Source organism: Schistocerca cancellata, chromosome 11 (assembly GCF_023864275.1).
Source record: "Schistocerca cancellata isolate TAMUIC-IGC-003103 chromosome 11, iqSchCanc2.1, whole genome shotgun sequence".
In the NCBI taxonomy this organism is placed as follows: Eukaryota; Metazoa; Arthropoda; class Insecta; order Orthoptera; family Acrididae; genus Schistocerca; species Schistocerca cancellata.
Genome location: NC_064636.1, coordinates 25,271,183 through 25,291,330, shown reverse-complemented (window position 1 = coordinate 25,291,330; position 20,148 = coordinate 25,271,183). Strand labels below are relative to the sequence as shown.

The 20,148-nt window shown below is 37.5% G+C and overlaps 1 protein-coding gene across 2 annotated transcripts in view; it reads left to right on the top strand.

The window, feature by feature from the left end:
* LOC126108124 (zinc finger protein 16-like) overlaps nt 1–20,148 on the top strand; it is a 41,432-nt gene that overhangs the window by 5,311 nt on the left and 15,973 nt on the right. For both annotated transcript variants that reach the window (XM_049913371.1, XM_049913370.1), the window contains one exon: nt 12,188–12,280. In XM_049913371.1, the coding sequence (XP_049769328.1) occupies nt 12,188–12,280 (93 nt within the window). The remainder of the gene's footprint in view (nt 1–12,187; nt 12,281–20,148) is intronic.

Below are 20,148 nucleotides of genomic sequence, written 5' to 3'. Positions count from 1 at the left end.
GGGTAACTCATCATTGAGTAAAAGAGTGTTCATTGCACAAAAGCGTGTAATCAGAATAATTGCTGGAGCTCATCCAAGATCATCCTGCAGACACTTATTTAAAGAGCTAGAGATCATCACTGTAGTCTCACAGTATATATTTTCACTTATGAAATTTGTTATTAACAGTCCAAACGAATTCAAAAGTAATAGCAGTGTACATGGCTACAACACTAGGAGAAAGGATGATCTTCACTACTCAAGGTTAAATCTAACTTTGGCTCAGAAGGGGGTTAATTATGCTGCCACAAATGTCTTTGGTCACTTACCTAATAGCATCAAAAGTCTGACAGATAGCCATATAGCATTTAAAAGGAAATTAAAAGAAATTAAGAAATTCTTAATGGCAACTCCTTCTACTCATTAGATGAATTTTTGGATATAGTAAGTGGGTAATTTCCCCAACCCCCACAAAAAAATTAAAACTATTAAGTGTCATGTAATATTTTGTGTAATGTAATATCCTGTATTTTATTAACCTGACACGTTCCACATCATTACGAACTATCGTACTCATGGTCTATGAACAAGTACTAATCTAATCTAATCTAATCTTTTCTGGAAAGTCTTGTGTATTGACAAATTATGTTAATAGTTGTAAACACTGAAAATTATGATTACCTGTACCTGTGCTGGATTTTTGTTGTGGTGTCAAGAAGACAGCTTAGGAAGACTGATTTGTAGTTGACATATCTTTTTTTTTCATCATTTTTGTGTTTGGCTCCATGCACTGCTGTTGGCAATGTACCATAGATTAAAACCTGGCTGTATAGATTAATCAAAGATAATACCAATTTTAGGGAATTAATTTTTTTATTTATTTTCATATATTTCAATTTAGCTGTAGGCCTATAGTCTAAATTTAGCTAAGGAAGCCAAGTTTGTAGATTTTATTTGTTAATTTCATTTATTTATTTATTTATTGATCAATTGTCTTCACCCAAACTGCTCCATTTCACAAAGACCTCATGATAGTTATGTATTGCTTTCTAAATTATTTGGAATAGTTTTGTTGTTAGGGAATTATTGTTACTGTATGGTTATTGTGACTATGTGTGGAACATAGATGTTGTAGTGGATTTAAGAGAGTTGCTCCTGTCCACCATTTTGATGAGGTCTTGAATTAAAGCTGAAATTCTGTTATGAACAGTTGAATACTCACCATTTTTTGGTATCTGTGAGAGGAACTCTGAACAGCTTTACTGGTATGAATATTACAAATGGAGAGTCAGTTATCTTTTTCTCGTCATTTTAGCAAGTATGGTAGTATGTTGAGACTAGTGTGTGACTAAGGTGACATTTATAATCAATATAAGTTTGGAACACCTTAATTTGTGTTTAGCATTTCCACATTCCTTGGAAATATTTCATATTGATAAACAATAGTTTTTCTGGGAAACAGATTAGACAGTTGCAGTTGTCATCTGATTTAAAATACGTGAGCTGCACTTCAGTAGCACAAAAAACAATAATTAGTGGTGTCTACAAGTTTCAGTTGCATACATTGACTGACAATAGATTATAGCATTGACTGTATTTTTATCTTGAGTGCACATTGCTGCAAATGTCACATATTGATGTACTGAGTAAAGCAGTTCATGCTTTTGTGTAATATGCACATTGACGACTGAGATTTTTGAATGGTTACATGTGAGAGGAGGTAGATAAACTTGGAAGAAATAGAGTTTATTCAGCTATGTCTGTGAACAACGTTTTATAGGAGAAACAAAGTACTGATTGTATACCAGGTTTCTTGAAGTGTTTATTGGTTGCATCACTGCACCATGTGGAAACTGACTGTGGAGGGACTGATAATTTTGTTTTGAATGGATATGTCCACTGTAGAGCCTCTTAGTAAATTCTGAGGTAGCAGATTGCCATACTGATACTACCCTATTTGACCAGTTACTATCAGGTTCAGTAAAGTACACCTGTCTGAAATCCAAATGAGCAGATTGTGGTAAAAGTAAGAATAAGGAGCAGTAAAATTATTTACAGATCAATGATGCCAGCAATGTATGTTAGCTTTGATGGGAAAATAGAGGCCTACATAGATGTGTAGTTTTAATTAAGCAATTATATAAGATATGATAGAAGTCTTTGTTTCCCAGCTATGAGCTGAAGGTAATCTTCCATACCATCAGCATAATATAGGTATATTTGGTATGTGCAGTATGTTCTGAAGCAAATGGTTAATAACCTGCAGCAGGAACTGCAGAACTGTAAGACCAGGTTGTTTTACTGACAGTAAAGTTGACACTGATCTCACAATGTAATGACACTTTGGGCTTCCGTGTATTTCAAGAAATGGAATAATGCAATGAACAAACTTCAAACAGCACTGAAAGATTTCATTTTCACCACCAAATGTCTCGCTTATTTTCTTCCATTTCAGTTACCTCAAACTATTCTTCCATCGGCTAGGCAGCTGGAACACTGCTGGATGTAGGTGCTGTGGAGGAAAAACATTCTGGATGGCACTTGGCTGGCTGTTAACTTCAGTTTCTGTAGTAATTTCTGAGATTTTTGTAATCACTATGGAACCATATTTGTGGGAGGTAGAGAGCAGGATAAATGTTTCAACAATAATTTATTGTTTTACTGGTATCCATTGGCCAAAAAGGAAGAAATTTCAACGTATGTTTTTGGGGGCAAATGGATGCTCTTCCACCTGTCAACAAAGATAAAAAAAGGAACTTAATTGAAGAAAGTGAAATTTATTCTTATAAATGTGCATCCCCAAATAACATTCCAAATGACCAGAGTAACCTTGCAAAATTTTTTGAAGGATTTTCCGAAATTTGATCATTTAGGCACTTGCTAAATACAACCATTGAGGAAAATAAGCCAGTGTGAATTTATCCAGTGCATATAGTAGTTCTGCATCATGTAAATCTTTTAGTCTGTCTTTATTGTTTGTAAATATTGCTCCAGCTCTTGAGTAAAATGTGTAATATTAATTCTTTTGTATAAAATTATTATTATTGTATTCCACATAGTCTAATTAACAGTCACAAATGCACTTATTCAGTCACAATAAAGAGTATTCAGCACATTCATGCTTATCAATTTCCAGTCTTTTCAGTCATACTGAAGCTTAAACTAGAAATAGTAACTAAAATATAGTTTTTGGATGTAAATAACATAGACGTAGATAATGTGGTCTGCGGTAAATAAAGATGTCAGTCAGCAATGTTGTGGATACTGTGTTGTCTATAAACATGAAAATCATAACAACAATAAGCCAAATAGGAAGTAAGTACAAGAAATCAGCAATATATTACAAATAGACCTCTCTCAAAGTGTAGTAAATAAATAAATTGTCATCTTCTAAGGGCAACAGCAGCATCCAGTTTGCTGTCAATGTTTAAACGATATACCTTCTGAAGATTCAGGTATGTATTACAGCAATCGAAAGCTGGTGAAAGTGTGAAATGCATATTGGCATGAATAAAAATATGTAAAAAAGCAGATTGTTGCTATATTTGTTAAAACAAGAAGCAACTGTTTCACTCTGCATTAAAGATTTTGTGAGGATGGAAACTGCGTGCCAGACCGTGACTCGAACCAAGAACCCTACAATATGTGGGCAATGCTCTCACCTGCTGAGCTGTACAGGCACGATTCACGGCCACCTTCACATTCTTTCTTCTGCCAGCATCTCTTCTCTGCTATGCAGACTTGCTGGACTAGCACACCTGGAAGAAAGCATATCATACAGAAATGCCTCGGCCGTAACCTCGGAGTTGTTTCCAGAATGATCTTTCACTCTGCTGTGGCATGTATGCTGCTTTGAAACAGCCATTGATATTTAGAAATCAAGAGAGATAACTGGCTTGCTCAACAAAATATTGAGCAGAAAATGGAAATGACTACTCGACAGCTGAAAGTAAACCATGAATCAGTCATGCTAAGAAAACCTGAGAGAGCAAAGCCTGTCTTGTTAGTTTATTGCGGGGAAGAATCCCTACCAACAGCAGTTGGGATTCATTGTTGTGATGTTTGAGAAATGCAGATGACAGAAATATTTTAAGAAATGATACATGTGGTTGTAATCTTACCCTCCCACATATCAACATTAATTTTTCCTGTCTTTTCAAAAGTTTTGAAAGCTTTGAGAGGCCTAAGACATACAAAACAAAAGCTTTTTACATATCTTCATTTTCTCTTGTTATTGGCTGCATATCTCGCATCTAGGGATACATTCTTGAGGCTGAAGTTTTGATTTAGTGGGTTCCTGATAGCTAAATAACTGATGAAGATTTGCCTGTCTTACTCTTGAATTTTATTCTTTGTCACATTTTTCAATGTCACACCATCTTTACAATTTCCACTTGTATAACACCACAAAATACATTCTTAGTGTCAATCATAAAAATATGTCCAATTCCATCAGAGGCATGCCCACTACTACTAACATTCTGCGGTGCTCACAATATTCTGAAGAGCTTAAAAAGCAAAAAAGCTTACAAACTTTCTTGATAAAAGAAGAATCCCTACCAAGCTGTATCATTGTTTTATAAATGAGTCCAGAAATAAGTGTAATAAATATCATCAGACTGTGCAATTAATAATAGGATTTTTAAGTATGCCAGATATTTCATAATTTCAAACCTTTCTAAAAGAAGAGTAATTTTAACCATACATACAGTGTGTAACAGATTAACTTCTTTTTATACATTTTAGCCTGAAATATAATACATCGCATACAAAATCATATGAAATTCTTTTAGTGAAACAGGTGAGATAATTTTAACCTATACAAGTTTCAGGATTAATCCTGGTATCACCTACTTCTATATATAAAAAAAAGGTCATGTTAGAGGAAGGTGTCCCATTACATGGTGGCAACACAACTGAGGTGACAAAACAGTGTCACGTACAGCATGGTTATAATTAAAATTTTGCTACTTGATCCAATATAGGTGGAAAACTTTACCATATGAGTACTCAACTTTATAGGAATGGTGATCAGACAATGCATTGCAGGATTATTTGCATTGTTAGTATTTTTAGTGTCATGACTTGCAATTAGGTACTGGTACTGTAATGTAGGATTGAAACACAAGCATCAGTGTCCACCACAATAGCAGTCAGTCAACATGGGTCCAGACAAGGTGAGCAATCCTTTACTCTTAGATCTGTTTTATCAAAACAACAGCAGCATTGCAGCTGCTTTTTGCAAGTATCAGTGCATTAAAGGAATACGGAGAGGTCCTCCTTTCACACCAGGATTGACGAACACGATCCGGAAGTTTCAGTTAACTGGTGATTTGTGAATTGCTTCTGGGAGATGCAGATGTTCAATTGCATCTTAAATTGTTGAAGAAGTTACTATTGCCATAACTGAGATTGCTGGATGCCATGTGTGATCTTAAACCAGTGCACGAGCTGTGTCACAACAGCTGAACATTCCGTGCTTCACTGTTTGAAAGAAATGTAATCTCTAGTGTGGATTCAGGCTGCCGTGAATGCAGATGATCATCACATTGAGGAACATTTGTAACCTTGAATACGAGGGTATGTCAATTATTATCCGCAAAGTAGTTATAAAATTTTATTGTAATGAAATAGGAAACTTACAAGAACATCATTTTTCGACATAGTCTCCTTGTGTTTCAATGCACTTGGTCCCTCACTGTACAAGATTCCTGATGCCCTCATTAAAGAAGGTTCTCGGTTGAGCTGCGGGCCAGGAATGCAGCACTTCTTTCACTGCTTCGTCTGAGACAAATCGACGACCTCTTAATGCCTGTTTGAGTGGACCAAATAAGTGATAGCCAGAAGTGGCAAGATTATACTGTGAAACATGTAATGTTTTGTGTATGCAAGTGAGTTATTCAGCGAGTTGGATTGGTACAAGCTGAGGCGAAATTTCTTGTGAGGCTGAGAGCTGGCAGACAGCCCCAGTGTCACCAAAATGCCGCATCCGGTCCAGCCACAGCAACCACTGCTGGCGAGCCCAGGCGTGGGCGCAAAGGCTCGGGTTTTGGACAGCACTCGCACGAGAACAGGCAATTCACGAGCAATCGCAGTGTGTCAGACAAGCTGCAAGATGGCTTCTTACAGTTCTTTGAAATTCCACAATAATTCACAGTCAAATAATAAAGCAAATCTGAATACATCTGCGACATTAGAAAGATGAGATTCATCCAGTTACACGACAATTTTTCGATATCTTCAAAACTACAAATGTTAATATTGTACAGCATTAAGTGTGTTTCATGATGAACCTCTGAATTAGCAACTTTTAAACACTTCATGCAATTTTAACAAACAATATCACTGATGATAACATTGAACTATAGCTATGATCCGTGAAAGGTATCAGTACATATCTGTGTCTTTTTTTATTATTTTTTATTTATTTATTGTGCTTTTTATATACCTCTTCACTATGGAAATCTCCGTCAGAACATTGTATCCTCCCCAGTAACACAGTGAATGAATACAGAATGAATACCTTATGTCTTTCATACTTGTGTAGTCATTTAAGAAATATTTTCCAAGTTTCCCAGTAACTTTGTGCAAATGTTGATTACAACTGCTATTAAAGGACCTTGCTAATTAAAAAAGTGTCCAGGAATTTTCATATCAGCACACACTCCACTGCAGAGTTGAGAGCTGTGAGGACAGGTCATGAGTCATGCTTGGGCAGCTCAGATGGTAGAGCACTTGCCCACAAAAGGTAAAAGTCCCAAGTTCGAGTTTTGGTCCGGCACACAGTTTTATTCCGCCAGGAAGTTTCATATCAGCGCACACTCCACTGCAGAGTGAAAATTTCATCCTTGGAACATCCCACAGGCTATGGCAAGGCCATGTCTTCTCAATAATCCTATCTTCCAGGAGTGATAGTTCTGCAAGTTTCACAGGAGAGCTTCTGTGAAGCTTGGAAGGTAGGAGACGAGGTACTGGCAGAAGTAAAGCTGTGAGGATGGGACATCAGTCGTGCTTGGGTAGCTCAGATGGTAGAGTACTTGCCCACAAAAGGCAAAAGTCCCAAGTTCTTGGTCCAGCACACAGTTTTAATCTGCCAAGAAGTTTCGTATCAGTGCATACTCCACTTCAGGGTGAAAATTTTTCTGAAAATATAAAAGTGGCCAGTTGCACATGTTAACTGGCACCGACATTAAAAAGAGTGCCAAAAGATGCTTCTGTCAAGCAGGCATAAGTAATTGTTTGAACAATATTTAGTGACAGTCTGTTATCATTTAACGTTAGCGCTCTTGTGTAAGAATACTACCTTATTTATTTATGAACAAACATTTATTTGTGATTTTTGTGAGTGGCCTGAGTGTGACCAAATGCTTATAACATTTATATATTTAAATATAACGGAGTGATACTAGACACTAGAATGTTTGTTCTGGAAGAAAGCAGATGAACCTGTGGTAACATGCATGATTCAGTCATATAAGTGATATATTCTGGGCAGTGAACAGCTGCTACAAGACTTTAACTTTCAAGGCACTTTTCATTATATCTTGAAGAAGAGACCTCATATTGTATTCCTGAAGAAGGAAGACCTGCCCATGATATAGTGCTTCTTTTGATTGAGTAGGTGATAGATTCTGGGCCGTGAGTGGCTGTTACAATACTCCAGCTTTTTCCAATTGCATTAAAGTTAAGATAATAGACAGAGTGTAAGTTTCACCTTGTCACCTCCTGTGTGTTAATCTGCAAATCATCATTTTGAACACTGAACTGTTTTGAGCTAATGAATATTGCGTGTACTGTGATCACAAAATGAGCCTAGTTTTTGCATGTCTCGGAGACTGTTTAGTGTGGGGATTCTGCTGCCATCCTCATAATGCTCTCAGCACAATTTTACTGCATTTGAGCAGGTTATTTTCTGTCTGTATTTTAATGGAATATTGTAGGACCACTTTCTGGTTAGTTGAGACATACTTTAATGAATAAACATTATTCAAAATAATTCTCTGTTCTCTAAATCAATTACAGATGTTAGATTGGAACCGTTTTTATTACATTACTTCTTTATATATTATTTTATAATTCTGTTTTTTATTAATTGGCACTTCTAGTCAATGCATAGACAACCTGACTGCAGGATAATGGCATAATAGGTGTCAGTCTCTCTGCACAGCAAAAAAAGGACTGGAGTACAAAACGTCCAAAATAAGTAATGTTGTATAAATACTTATTATAAAAGTTGAAACAATCAATTACTGACAAAATAATTTAGTTGGATGGATAAAAAATCTGCCCACCAAGCGGTGCAGGACACATACATAAAAGACGGTTGTAATTGGCAAGCTTTCGGAGCCAGTGGCTGCTCCTTCATGCAGAAGGGTTGAAGGGAAAGGAAGGGGGGGGGGTGAAGGAAAAGGACTGGAGAGGTCTAGGAAAAGGGGTGGATTTCAGAAAAGTCATCCAGAACTGCGGGTCAGGGAGACTTGCCGCATGGGGTGAGAAGGAAAGGCTGACTGAAGACAAGCAGTCCTTCCTTCTCAACCCATGTGGTAAGTCTCTCCTGACCCACAGTTCTGGGTGACTTTCCTGAAATCTATCCCTTTTCTTAGACCTCTCCAGTCCTTTTCCTTCACCCCCCGCTTTCCTTCCCCTTCAACCCTTGTGCCTGAAGAAGGAGCCACTGGCTCCGAAAGCTTTCCAATTACAACCATCTTTTATATGTGTGTTCTGCACTGCTTGATGAGTAGATTTTTTTTATCTATCGAATTAAATTATTATAAAGAGTGCTGCAACATACTAAGAAAAGTTGTAAAATATCCAGGAGTACACACATCATGTCTGAAATAGACAAACAGATATTAAAATAAAATCAGTGTGGAATGTTGTTAAAAGATGGATATGGAAAGAAGCCATAGAAGATGACAATATTTTTGTTAAAAGAAATGGGAGCATTGTAAAGGAAATTTCACATGTAGCAGATATTTTCAATCAAAAATAGGCGAGAAAATTGGTATAGATAGTTCAGAAGAGAAAGCAAGACAGTATACTGAAGAAGCAATACAAATTATACTTAGGAACTAAAAATTAATCTCACAACTCTGTCTAAGAATAAAATTTCATGTGGGATAGATAATATCTCGAATAAGTGACTAAAAAGTTGTGGCTCTGCAATGTTTAATATTCTTCATCACTGTATAATGCATCATTAACTCAGGATGTTTTCCAATAGAGATTGAAATTTACCATTGTCAAATCTCTCTATAAAAAGGATGGCTCCACATATATCAGTAACTACCACAAAACGCCACTACTCGCATGATGTTTTAAAATTGTTGAGAAGGTAATGTACTCCAGGGTTTTACCCACCTGTAGAGTGATGAGATACTTAGCTAATCGTAGTTTGGATTCCAGAAGGACCATTCTACTGAGTCAGCTACTTATGAGGTCTGTTAAAAAAAATTCTGGAACATTCGTAATTTTGCACCAATTGTGTCTTGGATCGAAATGTGGTTGGCATCCCTGCACACACCTGTGTTTGTTGTGTAACTGGCATTGTTGTATGTCTGTTAGTTAGTTATTGTTCAGTGCCATATTGAGCAGAACGTTGTTCACACAGTTTGCAAATTTCGAGATAGGAGAGAACAACGGGTCTGCATTAAATTTTGTGTGAAATTCAAGAAAACCTTTACAGAGAGACACGAAATGATGAAGAAAGCCTACAATAATGAGTGCTTAAGCCATACTTGGTGTTACAAATGGTTCACACAGTTTTAAGATGGCCAGATAGAAGTTGAAGTTGAGCCTCGCTCAGGACGCCCATTGACGTCTATTGACGATGCTCATGTCAGGAACGTCAACGAAATTGTGTGTGTCGACCGAAGACTAACTGTCCGAGAGATTTCAGAAGGATGTAACATTTCAGTTGGGAAATGTGGGAAGGAAATGGCCTGAATTGTGGCGAGACAATTCATGGCTCTTGCATCACGATAATGCACCTGTGCATTCATCCCTGGTGGTGCGTGACTATTGCACAAAAAACGAAATTGCTGTGCTGCCTCATACTCCATACTCTCCAGACCTGACCCTTGTGGACCCTTTTTTATTTCCAAAGTTGAAAACCCCATTGAAAGGATGAAGAATGATGGATGAGATAAAAGAAAATTAGAAGAGGGCACTTCACATTATCCAGCAAGAGACGTATCAAGACTGCTTTCAGAAGTGGATACGGTGTTGGGAGCAGTGTATAAATTGTGGGGAAGAGTATTTCAAAGGAGTCCATTAGTAAAACATATGTGCAGAAAAATTTTGTTGACAAAGTTCCGGAATTTTTTTTTAATAGACCTTGTGTACATTTACTGTGCAAGTAATAAAATACTTGAATGGTCATATATCACCAACTGATATCTTCTGTGACAAATGGAAGGCAGTTGATTGTGTCAGTCACAATATTCTATTAGAGAAATTAACTTTTATGGAACATGTAATGCAGCAAATGCATGGTATAGGTCTTATTTGAGAGACAGAATGTAGGAAGTTACCCTAGGGGTATTTGAGTAATATAAACAAGAACACTATGTGATCTGCATGGGGGAGAGATCACATTGGTTAGTCCCACTGGGTTCAATAATTGGCCTCAATACTTTTCTTGATTTATATTAATTATCTGCCATTTTATTTCACCCAGCAGGCAGGATTAGCCCTGTTTGCAGATGATATAAATGCTGTTCTGGGCCTGAGCGAAGAAACATCAACAAAGAAAATTTATTGAATGGTTTTCCCAAATGGGCCAGCTTTAAACGCTGGAAAAATGTAGCTCATCCAGTTTTGTACTATTGAAAGTATTCCACCCACAGCCTAGTATACTGTCAAGAAATGATAAACAAGGTAGAAAGTTGTAAATTCTTTAGTGTGCATATAGATGAAAAATTAATCTGGAAAAAAAATAGTAGGTCTGGTAAAACATTTAGTTTGAGCTATTTTTGGCACAAAAATAAGTGCCAACATTGAGGATATAAAAGTCAATAAATTAACACATTTTGCATATTTCATCACTGAAGCTTTGTGGGATAACATTCTGGGGCCACTCTTTGCTTAGGCAAAAAGCATTTATTGCACAAAAGGAAGCACTTGGCATTACTTGTGGATTACACAAACACATACATCTTGCAGGTTTCACTTTAACCAGCTGGAAATATTAACCACAGCCTCACAGTACACAAATTCACGTGTGAAATTTTTTTATCAACAATCCATCTAAGTTTAGAGTAACAGAGGGTTTCACAAGTACAAAACTAGAAGGAGAACTCATCTGCATTACCCTTTCATAAATATAACTTTGGCACAGAAAATAGTCAAATACACAGCTATAAAACTCTTTGACATTCTGTCCATAGAAATAAAATGTATAACGGAAGTGTTTTCAAATGTGTATTGGAGATGTTTCTCCTTAACATCTTCTTCTATATCATAGGATAACTCTTGAATACATAAAATTGATCATTTATAGAGAAATATTACTTATTATTTTTTAAGTTGTATGTAAGTGTTCCGTCAGTAATCTGTTGACACATTCCATATCATAACATTTCTAGTAACTTTGATTTATTGATTTATTGAATTACTAACTAACTAACTAACTAACTAACTAACTAACTAACTAATTTACCCTTTTCCTGGAAAATGAGAAGTTAGTACATGTAAATGTATTCTTGCAGCTTCAGTTTAAACTAAATCAGTAAATCTCAGTTCTTTAAAGAATCAAACTCCGTTGTGGTGTAACACAGTTTCAAGCGTCTGATTACCCTTCAAACAAGTTAATGTGATAAATATTTGGCTTTAAGCATGTAAGCAAGAACCACTTTAGGTGATGTTTAAAATTATGTTTAAAGTTTGCTGAAAGTTGCTAAGTACCCTAATTCTCAAATACTGAATGAGTATAGTTTCAGTATTTGTGCACCATCAATAAGCTGCCTCAAGAGAAACACAGTTTCCAATAGTAATGGTTGTATTATTATGCCAAACTTTAACACGGGATTACATTTCTTAATGAGCAGACAAAGACAGCATTATAATTTTTTAAAATTGGTCAATAATTATGCAAAATATTGAAAATAAAATTTTTGTTGCTCCTGGAAATTGTTAGATAGGCAAATTGCAACTGATACCAGGTTCTAGGATAGTGATTTAGTAGTATAGATTGTTTTCCTTTTTCCAGGTTGTCGAAGATCCATTTGAAACATCAAGGGTCTATGTCTATATTAAAGAAGATCCAGACTTAGATTTGGGAGTGGATGCAACTGACAATGGTGTAAGTAATCTTGTGCAAGGGGGTGTCAGAAAATATAAGGGAATTATTTTTTTGCATTTTATTGTGCTCACAGTTGCGATTGGTGTTGGCAGTACCAGAGAGGTCTGATCTTGAATGATGTAATACTGAACGTGTCAGTTGCCTGGCAGTATGCAGTTTGGGGAAAGCAGGAAAAGTGTACAGCTTGTTTACTGTACGCAACACAGATCCCAAGTTGCAGAAGCATGTGACATTTAGAGTTTGTGTTCTCCTTGAGAAAACTCTGTTACAAACACTGGAAATGTTGCAGCAAGCCTACAGAGAGCAAGCCATGGGAAAAACACGAGTTTTTGAGTGTCAAAAATGATTTGAGGGGGTGAAAATGACCTTGTGGATGCTCAATGTCCTGGAAGGCCCTGATCTTCTAAGACTGAAACCATTGTCAACACAAGTGATGTCATGTTGCAGGAAGACCATCATTTGTCATTCACAGAGATGTCAGAAATTATAAATATATCATACTGATCAGCTGAAGGCACTCTACAAAATGTTCAAGGGTATAGAAAAGTTGCAGCAAAATGGCTGCCTCATGTGATCAGTGATGAACAGAAGGTTCACTGTGTGATGGCATGTCAACAATAAATGGAAGGCTTGAAGGGAACTAGATTATTTGGACAAAGTTATCACATGTGACGAATCCTGGTATCAAACAACGGAAAATACAGAATGGAGTGTAACAGTATTATGAAAAGGATAGTTGCTACACACCATATAGCAGAGCACGCCACCCCCCCCCCCCCCCCACACACACACACCTTGATCAGCATGTCTGGAGTAATTGTTGCAATGACCATTTCAGTCCTGTCTCGTAAATTAGTTCAGTCAACTAGTAGCAGAGGCACTAATGCATGATCCTTTATAAATGCCCAAAGGTAAAAGTCATGTGGTCTCAAACTGGGGGAATATGAAGGCTGTGCTTAACAAGTTCTGTCATCTGGCCCCTTGTGGTTAATCCATCAGTCTGGTACAATGTCATTTGACCAATCGTGTCCTGAGTTGTTAGTGATACAGTGCACCGTAATAGTGACAAAGTTCTGTTGTTCAGCTTCTTCCAGTTGAAGAGGGGGGGGGGGGGGGCATAGCTCTGTCTCACCAAAATACAAAACACGTTGTTAAGTTGCTTGACCAAAAAAAAGGCCCATAAAGTTTCCACCTGGATATGGCACAAAAAAAACATTCAATTTAGAAAAGTCTTCTTGCAGCTGTACCATCCTGTGGTGATTTACTGACCCCCAGATGCATACATTATGTGTGTTCACATTTCCACTTAGGTGAAATGTTGATACACTTCTGAGGATAACATGATCCAGACCATTGTGCAGCAATGTTTTGTTTGCAAAGTTTGCATATAAACTGTATTCTATAGGCCTTATAGCTTGTAACAACTACAAATAATATGGATGTAGTTGTACACACCTCCTTAAAAGGCTCAACATAGATGTCACTGGAATTATTATTTCACAACTAGCCTTCTGAACTTATACCTTGGGGCTACACATGACAGGCTCTCACACTCATTCAACACCTTGTTTAAACAATGGAAAGTCCAGGTTAGAATACTGATAATTATGAGAAGGGAAATTTCTACTCACTGTAAAGTGCACCTCACACACACGTGACAGTTGTATCTGGCCACTCAGGCCACACTACACCAAATGAAAGAGACAGTGGCCATGTACGTGCAAGGTGAGCCTGCTTGAGTGATTTGTGTGTATGTGTGTGTTGTAAGCAGCATGTAAGTTGCATGTAATGAATGCTATAAATCCTTAAAACCACGATATTCATCTTGAAACACCTGGAAGTTCTTTGATTTTACTAGTGGGATTAGCATTTCTACTTCGTAGCTTCAATCATGACACCTGTCACTTGACCTTCACCTTCCAGTTTCATTTTGTACAAATAAATTATCTGCAGCCAATAGGTACATTTACTTGTTATTCTCCATTTACCATGCTTACAGGCCATTCATTCACTCATTCATTTGTTTGTGTGTTGTGTTGCATTGTTCTCAAGGCAGAGGAGACTGTGCAGAATGCCTAAAGCATTAAAACCACTATCTCTCAGTGCATTTTGGGCTGATGGGCTACCTGGTGACTCCATTTTAAATTGGAGTGTAGATAAATCCTGAGGAATTTCGCACACTGTGCTTCATTTAGTGCATGACAAATAATGTCTACTTCTGGTGTGAAGAGGTCATTACTGCTTGACTGAAATTACCATGTGTCTGTGCCACTAGGTGTTCGGATTCTAACCGTCTACAGTGGGGCGGTACATATGTCTACACCAGCCACAAAAATTTCCTGTGCAGTTAAGCATGTTGGCCTCATACCTGCCATTCTCTTGTTCTTCTTTGACACACTTATCATCACTAACATTGTTTGACCACCTCTACAGTATTTGTTTCTCTTGATGCATCAGTTCCACAAAAACTGGTTTACGGAGAGTCAAACCAGTTGCAACAATTTTCTCATTATGAAGGGGTCACCTGTTGGGACCAGTGCTCACCACTATGGATCTGCGTAATGTACTGTATAGGTCTGTAGCTCTACATAGATATTTGCCTAACCACCATATGGTGTATGGCAAGTGGTATGTCGCACCACTTCTGATCGTTCTCTTTCATGCTTGACTCGTAAATTGAGTGAGGCAAAAATGGCTATTTATATGCCTCCAAGTTAGTCCTGATTTCTCTTAGCTAGTCTTCATGGTCCTTAACTGATATGTGTGCTGGTGCCAATAGAATCATTCTGCATTCTGTTGCAAATGCCGATTAATGTTGGGAATGGTGAAAGTTTCCATCAAAGTGGACGTCGATGCTGATTTCCTGCAACTGGCCAAAGTCCCAAAGTCCCCCCTGCCCCTCCACCCTTGAGTTTTGTGATAATTAAGCCAGTTCATCCTTGAACTGACATAGTGAACTACCACATAGGAATACAACCTACCTGTTGTGCAAATAATTTTTACATGGGATGACGTTATGGTGTGTATGTTTAAGAAACACTGTAAAATGAACTTGTTCACACTGGTTATAAGCTAACTATTAATGGTAAGAGAGCACGATCTACCACATGACAGATCGAATAGCATCCTATTGACAACTGCCAACTATAATGCGTCATCCGTAACTTGAGCAAACAACCCGAACAGTTTCTATAAGATCGTACATCTGTGGTTATGCCAGAGTTATTCATTTATTTATTAGAATCAATGTTTCCTGACATTGTAAAATTTCTGAAAGACAGTATTTATGACCCATAGACTCCTCCTAATGTCTGAGTGGCAAAAGGCAACTTTTGTTAGCAAATATTTATTAGTAACAATTAATTTATTTGTGGCAGAGTAAATGAACTTTTCCTACTTATCTCTCTTTGCTGATCATGAGGGATTTCTGCAATGGGACCACCATCCCACTAGCTCTGAAATTGCCAGATAGGCAACCGCCTCTGCCAGCCAGTATGGGAACCTACCACTTCCTCCTTGCTCTGTACGTAACTGCAGCACTGATACACTCACTTCATATATGTGAAATAGCAAAACTAGAAATAAAGTAAAATGCACTCTTATCTCCAAATAAGGGGTACTGTACATGCTGAGGTGGTAACCATGGAAAACACAAGTTTAGATCATAACGAAGAACAAAGTATGACATTCCGTTACACAGCCATGTGAGAATAACTGACTTCTAACAGATGATGATGTATTCTTCTGCCTAATAGGCAGGTCTAGCACTGCACATTTAGTATTCTTCAGCCCTGCTGTTTTTCTGCCATCCTTTTTGTAGCTGCAAATGATTCATTTATCTTGATGTTGTCAGTTAACTAGAATATTTTTTTCCCTCTTGTCATTGTTCCAGTCTTCATTCTCTATGCTGCATCCTTTAGTAGGCAATGTCCTATCATACAGTATCATACTCTATTTCTTTTCTTCCTCTTAATTGTCCCCCCCCCCCTCCCCCATGGACATTGCCCCAATGCTGGGGAGCCTTGCGTGCCTCAGTGATACAGATGGCCGTACCGTAAGTGCAACCTTCAACCAAAACGGCCTTGCAGTGCTGGTACTGCAAATGGCTGAAAGCAAGGGGAAACTACAGCCATAATTTTTCCCAAGGACATGCAGCTTTACTATATGGTGAAATGATGATGGCATCCTCGTGGGTAATATATTCTGGAGGTAAAATAGTCCCCCATTCAGATCTCTAGTTGGGGACTACTCAGGAGGACATCATTATCAGGAGAAACAAAACTGGCATTCTATGGATTGATGCATGGAATGTCAGATCTCTTAGTTGGGCAGGTAGGTTTCAAAATTTAAAAAGGGAGATGGATAGGTTAAAATTAAATATAGTGGGAACTAGTGAAGTTTGGTGACAGGAGTAACAAGACTTTTGGTCAGGTGAATACAGGGCTATAAATACAAAATCAAATAATGGTAATGCATGAGTAGGTTTAATCATAAATAAAAAAATAGAAATCTGGATAAGTTGCTACAAACAGCCTAGTGAACACATTATTGTAGCCAAGATAGACAGATGAAGAGACTGAAGAAATGTATGATGAGATAAAAGAAATTATTCAGACAGTGAAGGGAAACAAAAATTCAATAGTCATGGGGGATTGGAATTCAATAGTAGGAATAAGAAGAGAAGGAAAAGTAGTAGGTGAATATGGAAAGGGGGTAAGGAATGAAAGAGGAAGCCATCTGGTAGAATTTTGCACAGAGCATAACTTAATCATTGCTAACAGGTGGTTTAAGAATCATGAAAGGAGGTTGTATACATGGTAAACGCCTGGAGACACTGGAAGGTTTCAGATAGATTATATAATGGTAAGAAAGAGATTTGGGAGCCAGGTTTTAAATTGTAAGACATTTCCAGGGCCAGATGTAGACTCTGACCACAATTTATTGGTAGATTAAAACTGAGGAAATTGCAAAAAGATAGGAATTCAAGGGAATGGGAGCTGGCTAAACTGAAAGAACCAAAGATTGTAGAGAGTTTCAGAGAGAGCATTTGGGCATGATTGACAAGAACAGGGGAAAGAAATACAGTAGTAGAAGAATGGGTAGCTTTGAGAGATGAAATAGTGAAGGCAGCAGAAGATGAAGTAGGTAATAAGGTGAGGGCTAGTAGAAATCCTTGGGTACCAGAAGAGATATTGAATTTAACTGATGAAAGGAGAAAATATAAAAATGCAGTAAATGAAGCAGATGAAAAGGAATGCAAATGTCTTGAAAATGAGATTGTCAGAAAGTGCAAAATGGCTAAGCAGGGATGGTTAGAGGACAAACATAAGAATGTACAAGTATGTATCACTAGAGGTAAGACAGATACTGCCTACAGGAAAATTAAGAGACTTTTGGAGAAAAGAGAACCACCTGTATGAATATCAAGAGCTTAGACGGAAAACACATCCTAAGCAAAGAAAGGAAAGCAGAAAGGTGGAAGGAGTATATAGACACTCTATACAAGGGTGATGTACTTCAGATCAATATTATGGAAATGGAAGAGGATGTAGATGTATATGAAATTGGAGATATGATACTGCATGAGTAATTTGACAGAGCACTAAAAAATCTAAGTCAAAACAAGGCCCCGGGAGTAGACAACATTCCATTAGAACTACTGATAGCCTTGGGAGAGCCAGCCATGACAAAACTCTTCCATTTGGTGAGCAAGATGTATGATACAGGCAAAATACCATCAGACTTCAAGATGAGTATAATAATTTCAATTCCACAGAAAGCAGGTGCTGTCAGGTGTGAAAACTACCGAACTATCAGTTTAATAAGTCTCAGTTGCAAAATACTCAAATTCTTTACAGATGAATGGAAAAACTGGTAGAAGCCAACCTCGGGGTAGATCAGTTTGGATTCTGTTGAAATGTTGGAACATGTGAGGCAATACTGATGCTGTGACTTAGCTTAGAAGAGATGTTAAGGAAAAGCAAACTTACATTTCTAGCATTTGTAGACTTAGAGAAAGCTTTTGACAGTGTTGACTGGAATACTCTCTTTCAAATTCTGAAGGTGGCAGGGGTCAAATACAGGGAGCGAATGGCTGTTTACAATTTGCACAGAAACCAGATGGCAGTCATAAGAGTCAAGGGGCATGAAAGGGAAGCAGTGGTTGAGAAGGGAGTGAGACAGGGTTATAGGCTATCCATGATATTATTTAATATGTACATTGAGCAAGCAGTAAAGGAAACAAAAGAAATTTTGAGTAGGAATTAAAATCCAAGGAGAAGAAATAAAAACTTTGAGGATTGCTGACGACATTGTAATTCTGTCAGAGACAGCAAAGGACTTGGAAGAGCAGTTGAACGGAATGGACAGTGTCTTGAAAGGTGGTTATTAGATGAACATCAACAAAAGCAAAATGAGGGCAATGGAATGTAGTCGAATTAAGTCAGGTGATGCTGAGGGAATTAGATAAGGAAATGAGACACTTAAATTAGCAGATGAATTTTGCTATTTGGGGAGCAAAATAACTGATCATGGATGAAGTAGAGAGGATATAAAATATAAAATGGCTATGGCAAGAAAATCATTTGTGGAGAATAGAACTTTTTTAACATTGAATATTGATTAAGAGTCAGGAAGTCTGTTCTCAAAGTATTTGTATGGAGTGTAGCCATGTATGGAAGTGAAACATGGACGATACATAGTTTAGACAAGAAGAGAATAGAAGCTTTCGAAATGTGGTGCTACAGAAGAATGCTGAAGATTAGATGGGTAGAGCACCTAACTAATGAAGAGGTCTAACAGAATTGGGGAGAGGAGGAATTTGTGACAGAACTTGACTAGAAGAAGGGGTCAGTTGCTGAGACACATTCTGAGGCATCAAGGGATCACCAATTTAGTACTGGAGGGAAGTGTGGAGGGTAAAAATCGTAGAGGGAGACCAAGAGATGAATACACTAAGCAGATTCAGAAGGATGCAGGTTACAGTGGTTCCTCGGAGATGAAGAGACCTGCACAGGATAGATTAGCATGGAGAGTGGCATCGAGCCAGTCTCTGGACTGAAGATGACAACAACAGTAACAATTGTTTCCAATATTTTTTTCTCATTCACTCTTTGTATCACGACAGTCTTATTTTGTTTGTCTATTTCACACTTTCCCTTGTTTTCCATACACGTCTCACAGGCTTTCTAAGCATTTCTTCTCTCTGCATCCTACTGTCCATATTTTGGCACCATACAGGACAACACAAAAAAACTTTACTAATATTTTCCTTAATTGTTTATTTAATGGACCACAGAAAATACTACTCGTGTAAAACATTCCTTTTTCAATAGGTATTCTTGTTTTGATTTCTTGATTATGTGTCATGTTGCTGGTTATTTGGATCCTAGATACCTGAAGTTGCCAACTTGTTTCACCAGCTCATCACTGATTTTCATTTTTTTGTTACTGGAGTTCCTTCTAAAATTCGTTGTACTGGTGTTCTCCACTTTTATCTTCATTCCATATTCTTCACAGTTGGGGTTCAGATATAATTTTAATTGCTTAAATATATCTGATACACTTGTTCATGTTTGTTTGGCTTTGGCCATGATTGCTATACTATCATTGTTGATGTGCTTTATTAATCCTGATTATTTATCAATTTTAATGGCTAATGTTAGGTGTAACTTAATGATGGAACTTTGCAATAACCAGTGTGTGATGAAAACATGCCCTCCTAGGATGTGTGAAATATTATATCCCTGTTTGAAACCTGTCCACTGCATTTTTGAAGCCTTCGTTGTAAGAGACTGTGTAAACAATCTCACTTATGCATCATAAGATCACTTGAATGCCTGTGGCGACAACTCCCATGTTGCAGTAAC